The 22,127-nt window shown below is 49.1% G+C and overlaps 1 protein-coding gene and 1 long non-coding RNA gene across 3 annotated transcripts in view; one reads left to right on the top strand and one right to left on the bottom strand.

Annotated features, from left to right (window-relative positions):
- Positions 1–663: 663 nt before the first annotated feature.
- On the bottom strand, positions 664–12,233 carry LOC123361810. Its single transcript, XR_006576236.1, has 3 exons — positions 11,818–12,233; positions 5,082–5,257; positions 664–1,024 (listed from the first exon to the last, which is right to left on the bottom strand). It is a non-coding gene; the product is annotated as an uncharacterized LOC123361810 (long non-coding RNA).
- The window catches only part of MPZL1 (myelin protein zero like 1), a 54,059-nt gene continuing 40,554 nt past the window's right edge, over positions 8,623–22,127 (top strand). Inside the window, exon 1 of one of the 2 annotated variants that reach the window (XM_045001961.1) lies at positions 8,623–8,659. Coding sequence is in view for 1 of the 2 variants with exons in the window: in XM_045001960.1 (XP_044857895.1) it covers positions 12,519–12,606 (88 nt within the window). In the remaining variant the exon portion in view is untranslated. Of the gene's footprint in view, positions 8,660–12,503; positions 12,607–22,127 lie in introns of those variants that run through there. The other variant, XM_045001960.1, reaches the window with a different exon arrangement.

Genomic DNA, 22,127 nt, shown 5'->3' with positions numbered 1-22,127 from the left:
GCATCTCTCTGAGCTACTCTAAGACTTCCATGCAGCCAAGAACCCACTTCCCCCTTTCGGTTCAAACTGCTTCCTAATGTGTGCTTGTGACTTTTGACATGCAAAATTGATGTGGGAGACAACTATTGAATTGATCCTGATGAAATCCATGGAGTGAAATCCTTTAGTTCATTAAATAAATTAAGGCTGGAAGAAGTCAAGAGTTTGCTTTGCTCTCTGACACACAGGAATAAGACAAACTTTGGTTTGGGGAGTAATTGGAACAAATTGTGAAGTAGGATGGGTATTTGTTTTCCAAAAGCTCATCACTACTTCAGGGATTCAGAATAATTTGTAATGCAAAGCGTTTGTCACAGTTCAAGGCAACTACACCTGTATTTCCCTCCCCCCCCCCCCAATGGTCCACCAAGAACATCCACTCTCAGATTTTCTGGCTCCCTAGCTGTCACCTCCCTTGGGTGGAGACAGGCATCTCACTTCTGGCTGACGGGTATTTCCATGGTGTAGCGTTCCCTGCCTACACTGTGTATTCCCTTGCAAATCAGATTGCCTTAGCAGGCCTGTTTTGCTTTTCTCCTCAGAGGCTGTAAACAACTTAAGTGCCCACAGTTATAAGCTGTGACACAGCTTTTTGTAAGCAAGCACATTTATTCGTAAGGTGAAAGCATTACAGAGAAAATTATATAAAAACCTACATGTATGCTAATAAGCTTAACAGAAATCACCCCAATGCTGACAAGGGCTCTGTAGGAGTCAGTCTTTCAAACCTCATCAACAGGATTTTGTGGTTCTTCTTAGAGTGCTGTCCCTGTGGGTGCTCCACTCCAGGTGATGGTACGTCCCGGTGCCGTTGATCAGATATCTTCGGTTGCAGTGCCTGGTCGGGATGCACGTGCTCAGCTGCTGTCTCACGTCGTTGTTAGGGTCTGCCTGATCTCACACATCCTGCACCCCCCTCAGGTCCTTCTCAACTATCCTCGGCTGAAGATGGGACTCGGGGCAGTGCTCATCTCTTCCCTGGTTACTGTAGGAAATAAGTAGAGAAAAATAGAAATAGTTAGCTAGCCATTTCTGAGTTCTGCCTTTCCTTTAGCATAGTTTGTTAGTTTAAAAAAATTTTTCCCTCAAGTTAGTCTCTCGTTGAGACTTCCCTGGCCACTCATACTTTCATTATGCCGGGGTCTCCAGGCTTTAAGAAATGTGGCTCCTGCAAGGAGTCTATGCTGCGATCTGATGGGCACTCACTGTGCGTCAAATGCCTCGGTGAGACGCACATTCCTGCGAAGTATCTCCACTGTACCAACTTAAAAACTAGAGCTCGCCGTGACAGAGACTTGCAGCTAAAATGCTTCTCATGGAGACAGCTCTGCAGCCGCCTATGGAGAAGGGCAGTAAACCCTCTCCCTCACACTCCCCTGCCAAGTCAGAACCAACCGGGAGCACGGCTTCACCCTCTCACATGTAAAGGCAGAAAGCTCTAATGTCTCCTCTCAGAGACACTCAAAAGGGTAAAGGATCTCCCTCAAGGTCTTTACCCTTGGTGCCGGCAGTGTTGAGAGCAGGCAACTCTGAATGTCCCAGCACCTCAGCAGCAACTTACACGGGGCACAAAAGCAGGGACCTGACTTCCCGCAGCAGGTAGCTTTCCTCGGCACCGGTCCCGCCGCCGGCAGCGCGTTACAACCCGGTGCCAACAAGAACGTCAGCACCGAGCCTGCCAGCCACCCCCACCAGAGTAGATCCAGACCCCCTGCGGGGCTGTTACAAATGTCCCGTGGCTCCTACTAAAACTGAGCAAAAATCACTTCAGGCTTCTGCTCACACTCCATGCTCCGCAGCACACCAGCCTAAGGAGCAGAAACCATTTCTGCACCAGCAGGATATCTCTGTGGCCCCTGAGCCTGACTCTCTGCTCCTAAACACAGAGCACTCACTGTTTGAACAGCTGCTCTCGCCACCTGACCTGGCTACTTTCACTGATAGTGAGAATAACATACAACAGCAGGCAGAGTTCTCCCTACCTGAGTCTCCCCCTCCACCGGAGCCATACATAGCCCAAGTCACGGTGCATCATAAGAACCAGCCTTAGTTTCCCTACTTTGTCCCCCAGTAGCCGGGACCCAACTTTTCCTACCCGGTGCCCTGGCCTCAGCGGTACTCATGGCTGGCTCCTCCTTGCGCCCCTTCTACCAGACCGCAAGCTCGTCCTACGCCTATATCCCCAGCTCCATCAACATCTAGAGCTCCTGAACCCCCTCTTGAAGAGTTGGCTATGAACCCTTCCCAGATTTACTGGCTCCTGCCTCGCCATCAGCTGCAGAGGACACCTTCATGCCTCCACCTCCACAAAACATGGACGAGTTTAAGCAATTCCAGGAAACTTTTCAAGAGAGTGGCACTCAGCCAGGACATTCCTTTGGAGGAAGTCCAGGACACGCAACATAGACTCCTCAATCCTCCAACCCTCTGAACCCTCAAAAATTGCACTACCCATAAACGAAGCCCTCCTAGAACCAGCTGATACTGTATGGCAGACCCCTGCCTCCATCCCACCAACATGCAAGAAAGCTGAACATAAATATTATGTACCCGCGAAGGACGTCGATTTCTTATTTTCCCACCCACAACCCAATTCTCTTGTGGTGGGTGCAGCGACGCACAGAACCAAGCAGCCACACTACCAGCCCACTCCTCAAGACAAGGACCTCAAACACCTTGACCTCTTGGGCTGCAAGGTTTATCACTCTTCCACTCTACAATTTAGGATTGCAAATTATTCTGCCCTCCTCGCAAGCTATGACTATGACAACTACAACAAGCTCTTTAATTTTGCCTCCCATATCCCGGAGGACAGTCCTTGTCGAAGGTCAATTGGTGTCTAGGACGGCACTACAAGCATCCATGGACAGGGCAGATATAGCAGCCCGCACCACTGCCGTGGTGATGCACCGGTCTTCCTGGCTGTCTGCATCTGGTATCCCCAAAGATTTGCAGACCAAAGTGGAGGATCTTCCCTTTGACAAAGAAACTCTTTTCCCAAAAAAACACAAAAAAACGATTAAGTCCTTCACACTATGAAAGACTCCAGGCCACTTTGCGCACATGGGACATATATCCATCCATCCCTAGGAGACAGTGGTATCAACCTTATCAGAGGCCCTGCACACAACAATATCACTGACCCCAGTCCAGACCATATGACACTGGGAGAAACCGCAACAGACCTCCTAGGTGCAGGCAAAACCAGGCGCAACCAACTACTGTACTTCCCACCCATCGGGAAACAAACAACAATTTTTAAGTGCTGGTCGGGGGTCTGTGCGACCACCCCTTGACTCTGCCGCCTATTTGCCCATTTGGCCACTGCCTCCAGGCTTTCCACCGTGTCTGGCAACAGATCACGCAGGACTTCTGGGTCCTGGAAATAGTTCAGTTAAGTTACTCCATCCCTTTCCTATCTTTCCCACCCACCCTTTCCCCTTCCCCATTCCTCTTCAGGGACCCTGTCATGAGCACCTCCTTGGTTCAGAGGTGGCTCATCTTCTCCACCTAGGTGCAGTGGAACATGTATTGACGCAACATCGGGGGAAAAGGGTTCTACTCCCACTACTTTCTCACCCAAAAGAAAGGTGGGGGATGGAGACCTATATTAGACCTATGCCGACTGAACAAGTTTGTACGTGTACAAAAATTCAAGATGGTTACATTGGGCACAATAATACCCGCGCTGGAACAAGGGAACTGGTTCACAGGCCTCGACCTACAAGATGCCTATTTCCATATATCCATTCATCCAGCACACAGATACTTCCTGCGATTCACACGTGGACACGACCATTTTCAATACAGGGTACTTCCATTCGGTCTCTCCACAGCACTGAGGGCATTCTCAAAGACCCTAGCCGTAGTAGTGGCCCACCTCCACAGACACGGGATTATAGTTTTCCCTACTTAGACAACTGCCTTATCAAAGCCAGCTCCTATGATGAGACGTTAAAAGCGACTAACTTTACCATCTCCCTCTTCCACAGTCTAGGCTTGCAAATAAATTTCCAAAAGCCCACCCTGATACCTACACAGCAGATAGTTCATTGGAGTTCATCTGGACTCAATTCGAACCAGAACCTCCCTTCCATACAACAGATTCCTCACTATTACGCATCTCATACTCTCAATCTCTGTTCGCCCCAGAATAAAGGCATGGACCTGCCTACAGCTTCTTGGTTATATGGCAGCCACCACCTTCGTGGTCAAATACACCAGGCTGCACGTGAGATGCCTTTAGGGTTGGCTCAACTCCAACTACAAACCCAGCAGACACAGTTTCTGCATAACGTTGACTCCGCCACTAGATGTATTGGCCTCCCTGCATTGGTGGACAAAACCAGAGAACCTATACACGGGTGTTCCCTTCCATCCACACTCCCCAGTACTCATGCTCACCACAGATGCTTCTCTGATAGGTTGGGGAGCGCAACTAGGTGACCCCAAGGTACAGGGCCGCTGGTCCCTATCAGACACGTCTGCACATCAATCTTCTAGAGCTCAAAGCCGTCAGGTACACTTGCCTTCATTTTCTTCCCACCATAAAGAACAAGTCCACGTGAGTTCTGACGGACAATGTAGCATGTATGTTTTACATGAACAGGCAGGGATGAGTACGATCTCAGTCCCTATACACAGAAGCCACCCGACTATGGAATTGATGCATATGACATCACATAGAAATCACCGCTTCCTACCTGTCTGTGTGTCACAACACTACCACAGACACTTCTCCGAGAAACACAAATGGGAATTACATCCCACGATCCTCCCAACTGCTCTTCTCCCACTGGGGCACTCTGTCGATAGACCTGTTTGCCACTCCTCAAAACCGCAAATGCCATCTATTTTGCTCCAGAGTGGGACTCGGGAACACATCTCTACGGGATACGTTCCTCATTCCTTGGAACAATTCCCTCATGTACGCTTTTCCACCGATTCCACTGATACACAGGGGTCTACACAAGATCACAGAGGACAAGGCCCGGGTCATACTTATTGCTCCAGCTTGGCCCAGACAGACATGGTATCCTTACCTGCTACGCATGTCCATCTGTACTGTAAGGACTCTCCCTGACAGACCAGATCTCCTCTCCCTGAACTGTGGTCGGCTTCTTCACCCGCAGCTCCGGAAACTCCATCTGACGGCGTGATTCCTTCATGGTTTCAATCCCATGAATTAGCCTGCTCGGAACAGGTCCAATACGTCCTCCTGCACAGTAGACGGAACTCCACTCGTAAGACTTGCATGCTTCTCCATCTGGTGCTTCCACAGATGCCTGATACCCCAGATTGCAACCCTCCCTCGCATCTTAGACCATCTTTTTCGAACTAAAACAGGACGGGCTTCGCTCAGTTCTATCAGAGTACACCTCGCGGCCCTTACCACCTTCCATGACACTCTGGATGGCTATTCACTTTTTTTGTCCACTTCACCATGAAACGCTTCCTTGTGGGCCTGCAAAATCTCTACCCTGAGATTCATTCACCAGTAGCCTCCTGGAATCTCAACCTAGTTCTCCGAGGTCTCGTGAAACCCCCTTTCGAGCCCCTGGCTATCTCATCCCTGGTTCTCATGTCCATGAAAGTGGCTTTTTTGGTTGCCATAAGATCAACGAGAAGGGTTGGTGAAATAAGCGCCCTGATGGCCTACCCTCCCTACACCATTTTCTCTAAAGACAAGACTACTATGCAACCTCACCCCAAATTCCTCCCCAAGGTGGTGTCTCCTTTCCACCTTAACCAGCCAATACACTTACCTGTATTCCATCCTAAGCCTCACACGACTCCACAGGAAGCAGCGTTACCTACCCTTGTCATCCAACGGGCTATTGCATTCTATCTTGACAGAATTAAACCATTTCGTAAATCCCCTAGGCTATTTGTTTCTACTACTGAGAGATCAAAGGGTGATGCTATCTCTAAGTAAAGAATCTCCAAGTGGATCTTGGACTGCTTCAGATCCTGCTCTCAGACCCAGAATGTTCAACCACCAGAGAGTTAGAACTCCTACTAGAGCAACGTCAACATCCGTTGCCTTCCTCCACAACGTACATATTACAGACATATATACAAGGTGGCCGCATGGACATCTGACACACATTTGCCAAACATTATGCTATCACACAGGATACCACAGCAGACTCCATAGTCAGCCATACGATACTGCCTACCGTTATCCCTTACGCAACTCCAAAATCTCACCAATCACAGTTGGTACTGCTTCACATTCACCTGGAGTGGAGCACCCACAGGGACAGCACTCGAACAAGAAGAGAAAGTTACTGCAAGGTGAGTAACTGAGGTTCTTCAAGATCTGTATCCCTGTGGGTGCTCCGCTACCCACCCTCCTCCCTTCTACTTTGGAGTACTAATCGGACAACTCTATGGTAGAGAAGGAACTGAGGGGGGTGCAGGACACACATGCTCATGCAGACCATAATGCCGCCGTGAGACAGTAGCTGAGCACGTGCGTCCCGACCAGGCACTGCTACCGAAGATCTCCGATCAACAGCCCCGGGACGCACTGTCACCTGGAGTGGAGCACCCACAGAGACACACATCTCGAAGAACCTCAGGTACTGCAAGGTGAGTAACTTTCTCTAAGTTTATAACATCCTGTCTTCATGTAGCAGGTGTTGAGCAGACGAAGATCCCCTCCTCAGGGTGAAGTTTCAAAAGGCTGAGTTCTTGCATAACTGGAAGGGGTACATATACCTCCCCCTAGAAATTCAGTAAACTTTAAAAGTTCATTCTTGTCTAGCACATTGTTTCATATAGTTAGGGCCCTACCAAATACATGGTCCATTTTGGTCAATTTCACGGTCACAGGATTTTAAAAATCATAAATGTCACGATTTCTGATACTTAAAGATACCGTGAAATTTCAGATTTAACTGTAGGGGTCCTGACTCAAAAAGGAGTTGGGGGGAGGCGGGACCAAGGTTATTGTGGAGGGTTTACATACTGCTAACCTTACTTCTGTGTTGCTGGTGATGGTGATGCCTTCAGAGCTGGGTGGCCAGAGGGTGGCTGCTGGCTGGCCAGGAGCCCAGGTCTGAAGGCAAAGTCGCCACCAGCAACAGCGCAGAAGTAAGGATGGCATGGTATAGTATTGCCACCCTTACTTCTGTGCTGCTGCTAGTGGGGCGTTGCCTTCAGAGCTGGGCGCCTGACCAACAGCCACCACTCTCCGGCCTCTGAAGGCAGTGCAGAAGTCAGGGTGGCAATACCATGACAACTCCCCTGCCCTCCTCCAAAGGGAAAAAAAAAACCAAAACCCAAACCTTGCACCCCCTTTTGGGTCAGGACTCCCAGTTTGAGAAACAGTGGTGTCCCCCTTGAAATCTGTATAGTATAGGGTAAAAGCACACAAGACCAGATTTCACAAGGGGGTAGGAGACACCAGATTTCATGGTCATGAATTTGGTATGACCCTACATATATAGTCCTTTGAAATGCATAACATTTCTGAGGGCTTACATTAGTCATGCATCTCCACATCCCATCCTCCCTCTCCCAAAAACATCACAGTCCCATAATAGCTAAATACTTGCATTTTTAATACAGTGAACACCTAAAAGATTGAATTCAGTGAAGTTTGTCCAAGATACTGCAGGAAATTGCCATATCTGTCACAGTGCTGTCTATATCATTGGGGAATAAGGAGGAGAGTTGGGTACACTCCTGTTGGAGCATGGACCCTGGACTTGCGCTAAAAAAATTGCCATTGTAATTTCCTGGCAGCCTTGTAACACAACACATTAATCTTTACCATTGCTAGCTCCAGTGCACAGGTGTTCACACCACTTCTGGAATTACATTTGCTCTGAGCAAGGTTGATGTCCACGACCTGTGCAGAGCTAGCGTAGGCAGCAAGGGTGGATTATGTAGCTGGGTTGGTTTACTTGGTTTTCCCAATGGTATCCCACAATGCTCGTGACCAACTGTTGCTGGCCACTTTTACAGCTGAGAGCACCTTCCCTGTCATGTCAGGTTGGCTGCCTGGTCTTGTCTTGTACTTAGTCCCTGCCCCAAAGATCTTTATAATCTGTCTTGGTTTTGTGTTTTCTATTGTGCCTAGAAATAGAGTTTAGGTCTGTAGCAAGGCCACCTAGGTGCTATAGTAATATAAATACTGTTTATAAAAAGATTCCTGGAGTGTCACTCTGGAACCTAAAATGTGTGAGTCAGTGTGAAGCAGTGGAAACAGCTACAACTACAGATGAGAGCTCTCTTTGTTCAGACTATCACCTGGTTGAACAATCCACTGGGTTTTATGGTAAGTTACTGTCCAATTTAAGTTCTCAGCCATTTTTATTTTAATTACTGCCGTGTGGTGTATAGCTCCAGTAAGGCAGGTGTCTATGCCATGCCAAGAGTCCTAGACCATTGTGCCTTCAGAGATAACTCAACCAATTACCGTCCTTGGTCTACAGCTAATCTGCATGGAACAATTTCATTGGTTGTATTAGGAAGACTGCACAAATGGTGTATTACCTGGCCAGTGCTGTAACATGGGCGAGGCGAGTGAGGCACTTGCCTCAGGCGTGCAAAGCCAAGGGGCACAAAAAGTGGTGGAGAGAGGGGGTTAAAAAAAGCTGCTGGCACAGAGGTATTTATAACTGAGGTGATCTCCCCCTGGCCCTACCTGTACCCCCCCACACACACCTCCCCCGACCCTGACTTGCTTCCCCCCCATCTTCCCTGACCCAGAGCAGAGCATCTCCATGTTGCCTCCCTGCAGCAACTGCTGCCGCAGGGTCCTAGTACCCCATCACACTGCCAGGGCAGACTGACTTGGAGCCTGCCCTTTTCCCTCAGCCCCTTTCATTTTTCAATGGGATGCTTCAGCAGCACAGCCCGCCCCCTCCCCTCCCCTGCCCGTAGTCACCACTCATGTCCCATGCTGGGCAAGGAGGCAGCCCTATCCCTCACCCCCAGTGAGGCTACAGTCAAGGGCAACAGTAGGGGAGGAGGTGCATGCAGCACCCCCCTCGGAATCCACCACAGGGGAGGTGAGGGAGATTCCTGGACCTGAGAGGGGCCCTAGGAGCACATGCAGTGACAGTGGTGGGGGTGGGGGTGCTGCTGGGAGGGTAGGAAAGGAGGGCTCCTCCTACAGAGCTTGCTGCTGCTGGCAGGGACAGGGCTGGGGGGGGGGGAGGAGCCCTCTCTGGCCCCTGTCACGGAGCAGCCTGCCTGCACCCCAAACTCATCCCCCAGCCCTGCCCCACCCCAGAGCCCACACCCCCAGTCAGAGCTTTCACCCCCCCACCACACCCTGGGCCTGAGCCCCTCCAGCACCCCAAACACCTCATCCCCAGTCCCAGCCAGGGCCCTCATTCCCCCCCCACACCCCAACCCTCTGTCCCAGCCTTGAGCCCCTCCCACACCTCAAACCCTTCATCTGCAGCCACAGCCCTCACCCCCTACACCCCATTCCTCCACACCCCTCCTATCCCTAAACTCCCTCCCAGAACCTACATCCCCCCTCCCCTCCCCAAACTCCCTCCTAGAGCCTGTACCCTACTCCCCAGCCTAGGACCTGCACCCCAGATCTCCTCCCTCACCCAAACTCCCTCCCAGAGGCTTGGGCAGTTGGGGGAGGTGGGTGGAGTTTGGGTGGGGTGGTGGGTTCTTAGCACCACCAAAATTTCTACAAACCTGCAACCCCTGATCCTGCCCTGCAGCCCTGAACTCTCAGCATTCTCAGGACACATGCTGATACCTAGTGGCCACTGCTGATATCCAGCACTTCCCTCCTCTCTTAACGTGTGAGTCCCTCTCTGGATTGGAACTGGACGGGAACCAAAGACCATCTTGGAAGCAACATTACCAGCCCAAGCAGTCAAAAATCATGAGTTAGACCCCCCCAAAAGCACAGGTTCTACCGCCGCCCCTTCATTCATTCTTTGGCGGCAATTCGGCGGCAGGCCCTTCCCTCTGAGGGTACGTCTACACTTACCTGCTGGTTCGACGCCGAGAGTTCGACTTTTTGGAGTTCGAACTATCGCATCTGATCTAGACGCGATAGTTCGAACTCCGGAAGCGCCGCGGTCGACTCCGGTACTCCACCTCGGCAGAAGGAGTTGGCGGAGTCGATGGGGGAGCCGCGGAGTTCGACCCCGCCGCGTCTGGACGGGTGAGTTGTTCGAATTAGGGTACTTCGAATTCAGCTACGCTATTCACGTAGCTGAATTTGCGTACCCTAATTCGAACCCCCTTCTTAGTGTAGACCAGGCCTGAGAGGGACTGAGGGAGCCGCTGCCGAATTGCCACCAGGGAGCTGGCCCTGGGGGAGGGCGCATTTTTATATTCTTGCCTCGGGTGCAAAAATACGTAGTTACTGCTCTGTACCTGGCCAAACCTCAAGGTAATCTTCCAGCACAACCATCATATGCAATAGCTGCACACGCACAGAGCACTCATTCTCCACCAGCACAAATCCACACAACTTCCCCAGCACAGCACAACTACTAATGCATCTCCCCCCTCCCCACCCCCATGACCACCACACAATAAACTCCACCATCACTTTGAAACCTAGAATGTGTGAATCAGTGTGAAGTGATGGAAACAGCTATAACCATGACTTGAGAGAGTACTTTTTGTTCAGAATATCACCAGGTTTAGTCATTGCTAGAATTCAGACATTTTTGTCATTTTATGAATTACACCTGTGCAAGTCCATGGGCATTCAGCTACTACTATTAGTGTTGCTCTTGGTTCTGCCTGGTCACTAAACACCTCATCTGATACTAGGCAAGCTGGATATTAGCCTAGGCAGTGCCTGGGTGTTCTCTTGCCCATCCCTACAATACAGATATCACCAGCCCTCGTGATATCCGTATCCCCAGATCAAGAAGTGTAGTGAGGACAGATGAATATGGAATTCATTAATGATGGCATTGATATGCATATCCATGATTATAGACCATGTCTATACACAAGATTAACAGGTTTAAGGGTCAGTTTTTGGGGGTAGATAAATTAGTACAAACCCCTTTGTGGGCCCTGGATTTGAGGGGCTTATATCAATTTAGCTTAGTTTAGTAAATTAATGGATTTATACCAGTTTAACTAAATCACTTTTACAAAAACACATTTATTTAAATCAATGCAACTTCTTATGCATACAAGGCCTTTCTCTCCTATAAGGTACTCAGTAATTCAAAGTCTATATAAAATAGAGCTGTTTGATAGTTTATAGTAATTTTTTAAAATCTAATAAAAGCTCTTAAGCTACCTAAATTGGATTCCTTCAAGTCTGAAAGAGTGTTGTTGCCATGGCAACCTTAAACAAAAAGAGGAAGGTCTTCACTAAGAAAGTACATGTAACTGATCACTATGCATCCAAAGAAGTGGGCTGTAGCCCACGAAAGCTTATGCTCAAATAAATGTGTTAGTCCCTAAGGTGCCACAAGTACTCCTGTTCTTTTAACAGAAGACAGGGGAGGTCATTTTCCTGCCTGATAAACTTTAAAAACGTGTTTGATGCAAGAGGCACCCAGCAATGAATTTTAAAACTGCTACAGAGTGGAATAACATACAATATGGTTAAATTTGTGCTTCAGCTATTTAAATATTAAACAGAATGCAGACCTCCCTCCCCAACAGATTTTCAAGGAAGAGATGAGAATAAAAGTGGGATGTAACGTCTCTGTCCTCTTCAGTGTATGTAACAGCAGTCTAGTGCCTTAACTGCAGTAATCACCTAACCTAAGTCTTCCCCAAAACTATCCACAAGTTTGCAAAAGAACCAATACTTACTACTATAAACCTACTTCAAAACATAGGCTGTACAGATCAGCTAGGCAAAGACAATTATCTTTAGAGGGAAAAGCGATAACTACCAAAAATAATTCAAAGAAATGGGAAAGCACACTCAACTACCCATACCCAAACGCATGGGGGAAAATCAAACTAGGAAAAATAGTAATAAAGAGCTCAGATGCTTGTACAATCACATGCCTCCAAAAATTGGGGCTTTAAGAACTAAACCCGTTACGCGTGGGCAGCGCTGGTGCCTTGGCCCGGGAAGCCGAGGGGTGGGTGCACAGAGGTGGCTCAGGCACTGGGGCCGGGCGAGGTGCAGCCCATCACACGGGTAAGGGCCGGGGCTCCATAAGCCACAGCCCGCCAGGAACGGGCCCAGCACGGGGGGCGCAGCCCCGGCATCCTCCCTCCCGCTCAGTGTCACGTGTTCCGGGCAGGGGCGGGGCTAAATGCAATTCTACCCTTTCTGGTAGGGCGCTCCGCTAGTGAGTGACAAACCAACTCGCCAATCACGTAGCCACACGGGGCGGAGCCGGAGGGGGACGGCGAGCCGGACGCGGGAGGTGTGCGCGATTGACGGCTCCTCCGTCCCATCCGCTGGCGGGAGCCCTTTCCCCGCCCACCGTCCGGCCCTAAGGGGCGGGGCTGCGCCGGGGGCCGGGACAATGCGGGCACGGGGCGGCGGCGGCAGGAAAATGGCAGCGGCGGCGGCGGGCGGCAGCGCGGGGTGGCGGGTGGCCCCGGCGCTGATGCTGGCGGCGGCCGCAGCCGCTCTGGGCTTCCGTGAGTGCGGGGGGGGCAGCCGGGGGGGCGGGGCGGCGCCCGGGCTGGAGCCCCTCAAAGCTCCGCTCTCGGGGGCGGCTGGGGGCTGCTCTGGTGCGGCTGGGTGAGGGCAGCTAGGGGGAAAACAGGCTCCCCCCTCCCCCCCCTCGCCCCCGGCTGCGCGGGGGGGGTTGGCTGGTGACCAGGTTTAAACGCTCAGATTTAAACGTACGTGTCGCTTGCGGCCTTGGACGATATCCCACCCCTGGACCTGAGGGCGGCGGCGGCGGCGGCAGGTCCTTGAGGAGCCTGGTCCCCCAGGCTGTGCGGTCTGACTGGCACATAGTGGGGTGGGTGGACGCCGGGGCGGTATTGCTCAGCCCAGGACTGAGTTCCCCAGAAGCCTGGGGCTGACATAAAAAGTGATGAGATTGTTAAAATAAATTTGAAGAGGGGTATTTGTCCTCTGTGTTTTGAGCCGGTCTGTGCTGTCTGACTGGGGCCTTGAGGATTTCCCCATTACCTGTAGGGACTGGACCGGTGGTTTCCAGCTGGAAAAAGGGGGTAAAGCATTGGGGGTTCTGCCAAGAACTAAATTCTGTGTTGTCGCAGCTGCTTTGGAAGTGGGGCACCCAGTCCTGGGGTCTGAATTGAATTACCCCACGGGGCACAGAGTAGAGGGGCAGCTGTAAGGTTAGCAACCTAACCTGGTCTGGAAGGAAGCTACTGTTGGGTATAGGCTGTCCTGGCAACCCCCCTCCATACGTGTAGCTGTTTCATAGGCATTTCCAAGTGTCCAGTCACTCAGAGACAATTGTGAGATATTCTACAGAAACTACTTTTAATGCTTTATTAGTAAGCTTTAGACTAATAGTGGCCATATTGGTCAGTCCAAGGTCCACCTAGCCCAGTATTCTGTCTTTTGCCCTGCAATGAAACTGACTAGTTCGGTTTTCCCTTCTTAAATAGTTTTACTTCCTGAGTCTGGAATGGTGCTATTCCCAGGTTGGTAGGAATGCTTTTAAATATAAACCAAAATTTGTTTTTGCGTGTGTGTCTGTAAATGTCTCACAATCACTGTTTAGTCATGTTAGGTCTTGTTAAACCTAGCTTTTAAGAAATCTTTTTCTTTCATTCATTCATTTTAACAAACCTTTCAAAATGAATTGTGCCAGCCAGCATAGAGGATAGGCAACAGGGGTAACTTTTACTATCTGAATAGGGTTGGAACTTTTATTTACAAGTGTGCCCCAGGACAGATTCTGTGTGACAGGCATTTTTTGTAGAATGCTGAGAATTTATGGTGCAGTCAGTGAGGAGGTGGTCACTAGGAGTGGTACTTGAGAAAATTAGTGTCAGATGCCGGTTTTTGCTTTCTGGTCTGCCCTAAGGTTGTGGTGGTTATGAAGTAAAATGACTTCCTTACCATATCCAGGGTATAGCACATGCCAAAGTAGGTCTCATGCTTGTTTTATAGACTATGAATATCTTCAGTGTATACCTAAATTCTCCCATCATTGACCTAGCACTGCTACAGCCCCATGGTGGGAGAACTTCTGAAAATGCTTAGCATAGATAAGGCCTCAGCTGCAGACAAGAGGTGGAATACCTCTTGGTTAATTGTAGCTATGTGCTTGGTTTGGATGACAAAGTAATCAGCCTGAAATAAGTGGCAACTCAATCACCAAAAATTAAAGTTTAATTTCATGTCTCCAGTTCTCAAACTTACATATTAGGGTGACAGCCAACTTAAAAGTTGTTCCTTTTCTGTACTGTGCATCTCTGTAATATCTGAGCACTTCAAAACATTAATGGATTTAGTCTCCTAAAACTCCTGTGGGGCATGGAACTACTTTTATGCCTACTTTGCAGGAGAATAACGAAGGAACATTTAGGTGTACAAGGTGCAAATTTGGAAATGGAATCTGGATTTCTGAGTCCTAGTCCAGTGCTTTCACCTCTGTGGAAATTCATGTAATAAACAAACTTTAGGCAACCAATAAAGATTAACAAAATAACCCAGTAGAATAACCAGCAGGAGTGACTAAAAAGCCTTGATGGACATGTCACATCATATGAACATTATAAGTGGCTTTTTAATTATAATTGCAAAAGGAAAGCTGTTCTACAGTGGGAAAACCACAACTTTTTCCTTCCAAACAAAATGAACATGCACTAGAATGATAGAACAAGGTCAGATTATTCAGATACATCTGGGTGAAGAATGCTTTGGACAGTGGAAAGATGGTTCATCTGTGAAATTAGGAGTCTTTACCCACATAGCCTTTAATAGTAGCTTATACTTACAGGATATTAACAGCCTGTGTTCTATCCAGATAGGGATAGAGAAACAAAACCCTGTCTTACATGGCAAAGAGAAAATCACATGTGGTCTTGGGTAAACTCTGTCCAGAAGGGAAAAAGCTGTACAGATTAATGTCCTTGAAAATTTATTTTGATAGTGAACAGTGCTGGACTGCTCGTGATGTCCTCTATACATAGAGCACTGTCCATCTCAAAGGCAGAGATTCCCAAATGGTGGTCTGGGGAGCACTTGCTGGTGGACTTGGGAGTGCTGCTTAGTCACATGGGGCAGGATCTCCTCTCTTCCATCTGCTAAACAAATTGATAGCTTAAAATACACCACTATTCTGCTAATATTACTTTTATGTAAGGAATTGCTGTAGCTGTCAGATGTTAGGAAATCATGAATAGGAGGGGAGAACAAATAACATACAATTGCTCAGAGATGTCCTTCTCACAGTGGGGGAAAAACCCTGAAACCTTAGAGAGTCCTTGCCCCGCGGCATTCAGCCACCACTTATATCACTGTTAAACCCTCACCTACAGTTTGGGTATTTGGAAGTGAAGTGTTTAAGTGTGGTGGTAGAGAGCATGGTTTCTGAAATTTCTGATAACTGCACGTAGGGAACAAATTGGACATATGCCCTGTGGGTGGATGATTGGCCAATGCAGAAGAAGATACCTGTATGATTGGCCGACTGCTACCTGTTTTTGTATGAAGCAGAAACACTGCAATTCACGCATTGCATGGAGTTTATGCAAAACAGGTTAGACCATCCCTGGAGAACAAGACTCCCTCTGGCTACTAAATCCCACTCTGCAATACAGTAGTTTCTGTTAAGCAGTTTTCTCTTAGTTGTGAGATGACTCACCTGGAGGAGGAGGTAGCTATCTGATGCTTAGCTTTCTTTCACTGCAGAAGTGACACTAATCATGTGTGGTGATAGTGGCTGTAAGGGAATGGAAAATACCCAATACCAGTCTCCTTCTGGGTAAACTCTGTCCAGAAGGGAAAAAGCTGTACAGATTAATGTCCTTGAAAATTTATTTTGATAGTGAACAGTGCTGGACTGCTCGTGATGTCCTCTATACATAGAGCACTATCCATCTCAAAGGCAGAGATTCCTAAATGGTGGTTTGGGAAGCACTTGCTGGTGGACTTGGGAGTGCTGCTTAGTCACATGGGGCAGGATCTCCTCTCTTCCTGATGGAGATGGATGGCAGGAGAGAGATCACTTGATCATTGCCTGTTAGGTTCACTCCCTCTGGGGCACCTGGCATTGGCCACTGTCGGTAGACAGATACTGGGCTAGATGGACCTTTGGTCTGACCCGGTACGGCCTTTCTTATGTTCCATCTGCTAAACAAATTGACAGCTTAAAATACACAACCATTCTGTTAGTATTACTTTTATGTAAGGAATTGCTGTAGCTGTCAGATGTTAGGAAATCATGAATAGGAGGGGAGACAATACACACAATTGCTCAGAAATGTCCTTCACACAATGGGGAAAACTCTGAAACCTTAGAGAGTCCTTGCCCTGCGGCATTCAGCCACCATTTATATCGCAGTGTTAACCCTCAAGTTCAGTTTGGGTATTTGGAAGTGAAGTGTTTAAGTATGGTGGTAGAGAGCACGTTTCTGAAATTTCTGATAACTGCAAGTAGGGAACAAATTGGACATATGCCCTGTGGGTGGATGAATTGGCCAATGCAGAAGAAGATACTTGTATGATTGGCTGACTGCTACCTGTTTTTGTGTGGAGCTGAAACACTGGAATTCATGCATGGCATGGAGTTTATGCAAAACAGGTTAGACCATCCCTGGAGACTCCCTCTGGCTACTAAATCCCACTCTGCAATACAGTAGTTTCTGTTAAGCAGTTTTCTCTTTGTTGTGAGATGAGTCATGTGGAGGAGGAGGTAGCTATCAGGTACTTAGCTTTCTTTCACTGCAGAAGTGACACTAATCATGGGTGATGATAGTGGCTATAAGGGAATGCAAAATACCCAATACCAGTCCCCCCTGAAAAAAAATCCATGTACTAAAACATTTGGAAAGGCAGACTTGTCTTGTTAGCACTCCTGCCCAATATCATGCCTGACTGGCAGAGTAGCTGACATGGGGTGTTACAAAGAGTCTGTCTTATAGATGGAGGAGCACTCTAACTGCCCTTCGTAAGCACTGTTGCGTGAACTGGAAGGTTCTTAGTTTATGTAGTTGTAGTGCAACCTTAAGGGGATCTAGGTACCTTTTATATTGCACCAGCAAGGTTAGTGCACAGCACATTAGCATGCTTCCTGATTCACACCCTCATAGACCACAGAGCTGTGTTGACAAGTCTGTGGGGTAGGAGCAAGGACACAGTGAGGGCCTAGCCCTCCCCATCTTGGCCATAGTAGGGGTGGGGGAAGAGATATAATTGAAAGTGGCACCACCAATAACTCATTGCCCCTCAGGTTGAAAACTCTGAATCCACCACTGAATTACCAATTTTAATGTAGAGAAAATAAGTCTTCAAAATGTTGTTTTCCTATCCTTCTTGTGACTGGCTTAGATTCTGCCTCACAGCATAATTACAAGGCTTTATATACACTATACAGAGTTAGTTGTGTTGCTGGCCTATGTGTCTATTGGATAAATGCAATCCATAGAAGAATTCATCTCACTTTGGAAGGTCAGTGGGTCCCCTGTCAGACTTCAGAATGTTTGCCTTGAGACAGAGTTCGAAGGAGAGGATTCTTAAATTACAGTCTTTGAACTTAGGGTATTGCCTTTAGGTGGCCTTATGCTCTCATGCTACATAATTCCCAAAATAGCTTCCTCATATTGGAAGTAAACTACACCCATTATCCTGTACACAAGTAAAGTGAGAAATCCCATGCTGAGACTTACTCCACAGGTCAGCAGTAGGTAAGAAGGGACTGAAAGCTTGGTTGTGACACTCTGTATCTCGGGGGAACACCCTGCACCCCCATGTTCATCCTTTTAATATGATTGTGTGGTATCCAGTGCAAAGTTTGTCATGTTGAGTGTCTTCGGAAGGCTCATGATGCATTGAGCATTGTCGTTATAAGTTGTAATTTCATGTATATAGTTATGAGGCTGAAAATGTGTCCTCATGGCTTAAAACAGGGATTCTCAAAGTAGGGGTCAGGAGGTTATTACCTGGGGGGTCGTGAGCTGTCAGCCTCCACCCCCAAACCCTGCTTTGCCTCCAGCATTTATAATGGTGTTAAATTAAAAACACTTTTTTATATATTTATTAGGGTGGGTCGCACTCAGAGGTTTGCTGTGTGAAATGGGTCACCAGTACAAAAGTTTGAGAACCACTGGCTTAAAACAAGCCCAGGCAAAACTCTCCAGGAACAGAGGGGCAGTTCACACCTCATCAGGGCATGTATGGGACAAACCCAGCCCAGCCTCCCAGGAACAAAGGACACTGGCCTAGGCAGCAAGGGCTTGGCTACACTTACAAGTTGCAGCGCTGGTGGAGGCTTTCCAGCGCTGCAATTACACCCCGTCCACACTTGCAGGGCACAACCAGCGCTGCAACTCCCTGGTTGCAGCGCTGGCTGAAAACCCATCCCGGCAGGGGTATAAGGAGTGCAGCGCTGGTGATCCAGCGCTGCTCAGCAGGTGTGGACACTCACCAGCGCTTTAATTGTCCTCCAGGGAATAAGGAGGTATCCCAGAATTCCTGTTCAGCCACTCTGCTCATCAGTTTGCACTCTACTGCTCTTGCCTCAGGTGACCCGCCCTTTAAATGCCCCGGGAATTTTAAAAATCTCCTTCCTGTTCGCTGCAGCCAGGTGTGGAGTGCAATCAGTTAATCTTTCCAGGTGACCATGCCTCCACGTGGCAAACGAGCCCCAGCATGGAGCAATGGCGAGCTGATGGACCTCATCAGTGTTTGGGGGGAGGAATCTGTGCAGGCACAGCTGCGCTCCGGCCGTAGGAATTACGATATCTTTGAGCAGATATCAAGGGCCATGCTGGATAGGGGCCATGATCGGGACGCACTACAATGCAGGGTGAAAGTTAAAGAGCTGCGGAGTGCCTATTACAAAGCCCGCGAGGGGAATCGCCGATCCGGAGCTGCCCCCACGACCTGCCGTTTTTACAGGGAGATGGACGAGATACTTGGGGGTGACCCCACTGCCAATCCCAGGACAACGATGGACACTTCTGAGCAGGCTGGGGGACAGGAGGAGGAGGCGGAGGCGGCGGGGGGGGGGAGGAAACCGCGAGTGAAGCTACTGGGATGGGGGAAGACACCCCAGAGTGGGCATGCAGCCAGGAGCTCTTCTCAAGCCAGGAGGAAAGTACCCAATCGCAGCAGCCAGCAGTTGCAGAAGGACAAGCAGAGGAGCGGGTTAACGGTAAGCGGCTTTTATTTTCTGGGTGGAAATGTTTCTGGAGAGGAAGGGGGGTTATGGCTGCATGCATGCCAGACTAGAATAGCCCGTTGATGTGGTCTATGACGTCGCGGTAATCTGCTTCAGTTATCTCAGCAAAAGTTTCAGCCAGAGCGTGGGCAATATGCCTGCGCAGGTTTATAGGCAGAGCCACTGTGTTCCTTGTCCCAGTCACGCTGACGCGTCCGCGCCACTGTGCTGCGAGTGGGGGGGGACCATTTCTGAACACAGGCAAGCCGCGTAGGGTCCCGGGTGGAATCCACATTGCTGTAAAAGAGCCTCCCGCTGTTCCCTAGTGACTCGCAGCAGGGAGACATCTTCCAGGATTAACTCCTGTGAAAAATGTTGGGAGACTCTTTAGTGAAGAGATAGGGAGATACTGAAGATCACCCCTGCAGCTGCATCTTCACTCAACCCCTCTATCACTCCAGATTACCCGAAGCAACCAGCTCCCCTCTATCAATCAAGCCCCACTTCTCCCTCTATAAGCACCCCTCACTCACCATTTCGTGGCTTCTGTCGTGTTATGCGTGTGGTAAAAGAATGCTAAAGTGAGAACTCCCTCAGTGTAACAATTCATGTCTGGAGATAGTGGATACAATGCTGCCCCTGTTAAATGTTGTCATTTCTGGGTTTCTACAGTGACCTTGACTACTGGACTGAGCAGATGTTCCACTGCACAGAGGCTTCAAAATTTGAGAAAAAATCCCCGAAAGAGCAAAGAGGACATGCTGAAAACTGTTCTTCATCACTCTGCTACAGAGAGAAAGGAATTGAAGGAGTGGAGAGAGAAGGAAAGCATGATCCGCCAGAGACATTGGCGTAGAAACGCTGTGGCAAAGAGGAAAAGCACAAACCAGCTGCTAGACATCCTGTCGCGCCAAGCGGACTCTCTCCAGGCTATCGTAGCCATGCAGGCAGAGCAGTCCCGTGCTGCCCCACAGCCCCCCCGTCCCAAAGCTTTTTGCCTTGTGCCCCAATGTCAGCTCAAACCGCCTTTCCCCAGCATTCAGGTTCTTACCACCACCAGCTGCCTCCAACACCTGTACGTTCACCAACCAGCCCTGATACCTACCACCACCCTTACCCTCTGCACTCAACCCCCATCACCATGCAGTATATGCACCCTGAAGTGCAGGATTCATTAAACAGCACTCCAGACAGGACATATGCAAACTTGTGACTGTACAGTTCACCAACCCACACCCCTGCCCTCTTGTTTTCATGAAATGTTGTGTGTCTGTCAAGGAAGTTTTTTTCTTTTCAATAAAACAATTCTTGGCTTTGAAAACAGTCTTTATTATAGCAGATAGTTAAAGATACCTTAGCCCAGTAAAGAAAGAGGCACTGCAAATCATATTATTATTAGGGATAATAGAATAACAGTGTAAACAGTGCAATTCACTCCCATGCAAGGCAGCAAACATTACTGTTGGCTTTCAGCCTCAAATTCTTCCCTCAAGGCATCCCTAATCCTTGTAGCCCTGTGCTGGGCCTCTCTATTAGCCCTGCTCTCTGGCTGTGCATATTCAGCCTCCAGGACTTGAACCTCAGTGGTCCATGCCTGACTGAATGTTTCACCCTTCCCTTCACAAATATTATGGAGGGTACAGCAAGCGCATATAACCGCGGGGATGCTGCTTTCCCCCAAGTCTAGCTTCCCATACAGACATCTCCAGCGGGCTTTTAAACGCCCAAAAGCACACTCCACAGTCATTCTGCACCGGCTCAGCCTGTAGTTGAACCGGTCCTTGCTCCTGTCAAGCTTCCCTGTATAGGGTTTCATGAGCCAAGGCAGTAACGGGTATGCGGGGTCTCCAAGGATCACAGTGGGCATTTCGACATCCCCTACTGTGATCTTCCTATCTGGGGGAAAAAAGTCCCTGCCTGCATCTTCCTGAACAGGCCACTGTTCCGAAAGATGTGTGCATCATGCACCTTTTCAGGCCAGCCTGTGTAAATGTCAGTGAAACGCCCGCGGTGATCCACAAGCGCCTGGAGAACCATAGAGAAATACCCCTTACGATTAACGTACTCTGATGCCAGGTGGGGGGGGGGGGGCCAGAATAGGAATATGCGTCCCATCTATCGCCCCTCCACAGTTAGGGAAACCCATTTGTGCAAAGCCATCCACAATGTCCTGCACGCTCCCCAGAGTCACGGTCTTTCTTAGCAGGATGCGATTAATTGCCTTGCAAACTTGCATCAAAACGATTCCCACGGTCGACTTTCCCACACCAAACTGGTTCCGACTGACGACCGGTAGCTGTCTGGAGTTGCCAGCTTCCAGATTGCAATAGCCACCCGCTTTTCCACCGTCAGGGCAGCTCTCAATCTTGTGTCCTTGCGCCGCAGAGTGGGGGCGAGCTCAGCACACAGTCCCATGAAAGTGGCTTTTCTCATACGAAAGTTCTGCAGCCACTGCTCGTCATCCCAGACTTCCATGACGATGTGATCCCACCACTCAGTGCTTGTTTCCCGAGCCCAAAAGCGGCGTTCAACGGTGCTGAGCATTTCTGTGAATGCCACAAGCACTTTGGTGTCACACGCGGCAGGAGAATCGATATCGATATCATCGTCAGACTCCTCACTGTCACTTTGGAGCTGAAGGAATAGCTCGACTGCCAAACGTGTTGTGCTAGCGACACTCATCAGCACAGTCCTCAGCAGCTCGGGCTCCATTTCCCACAGAAATCGCGATTCACACACAGAGCAGAAAGACACTCACAATGGTGCCAAATGTTGCCAGAAAGACAGAATGCTGGGATGTGAAGCGATGCACCACGGGGCGTTGGAACAGGAAGCGGAATGACCCACACA

Source organism: Mauremys mutica, chromosome 1 (assembly GCF_020497125.1).
Source record: "Mauremys mutica isolate MM-2020 ecotype Southern chromosome 1, ASM2049712v1, whole genome shotgun sequence".
Classification (NCBI taxonomy): domain Eukaryota; kingdom Metazoa; phylum Chordata; order Testudines; family Geoemydidae; genus Mauremys; species Mauremys mutica.
Note: the sequence above shows the minus strand (reverse complement) of the source record. Positions and strands in the feature narration are given on the sequence as shown.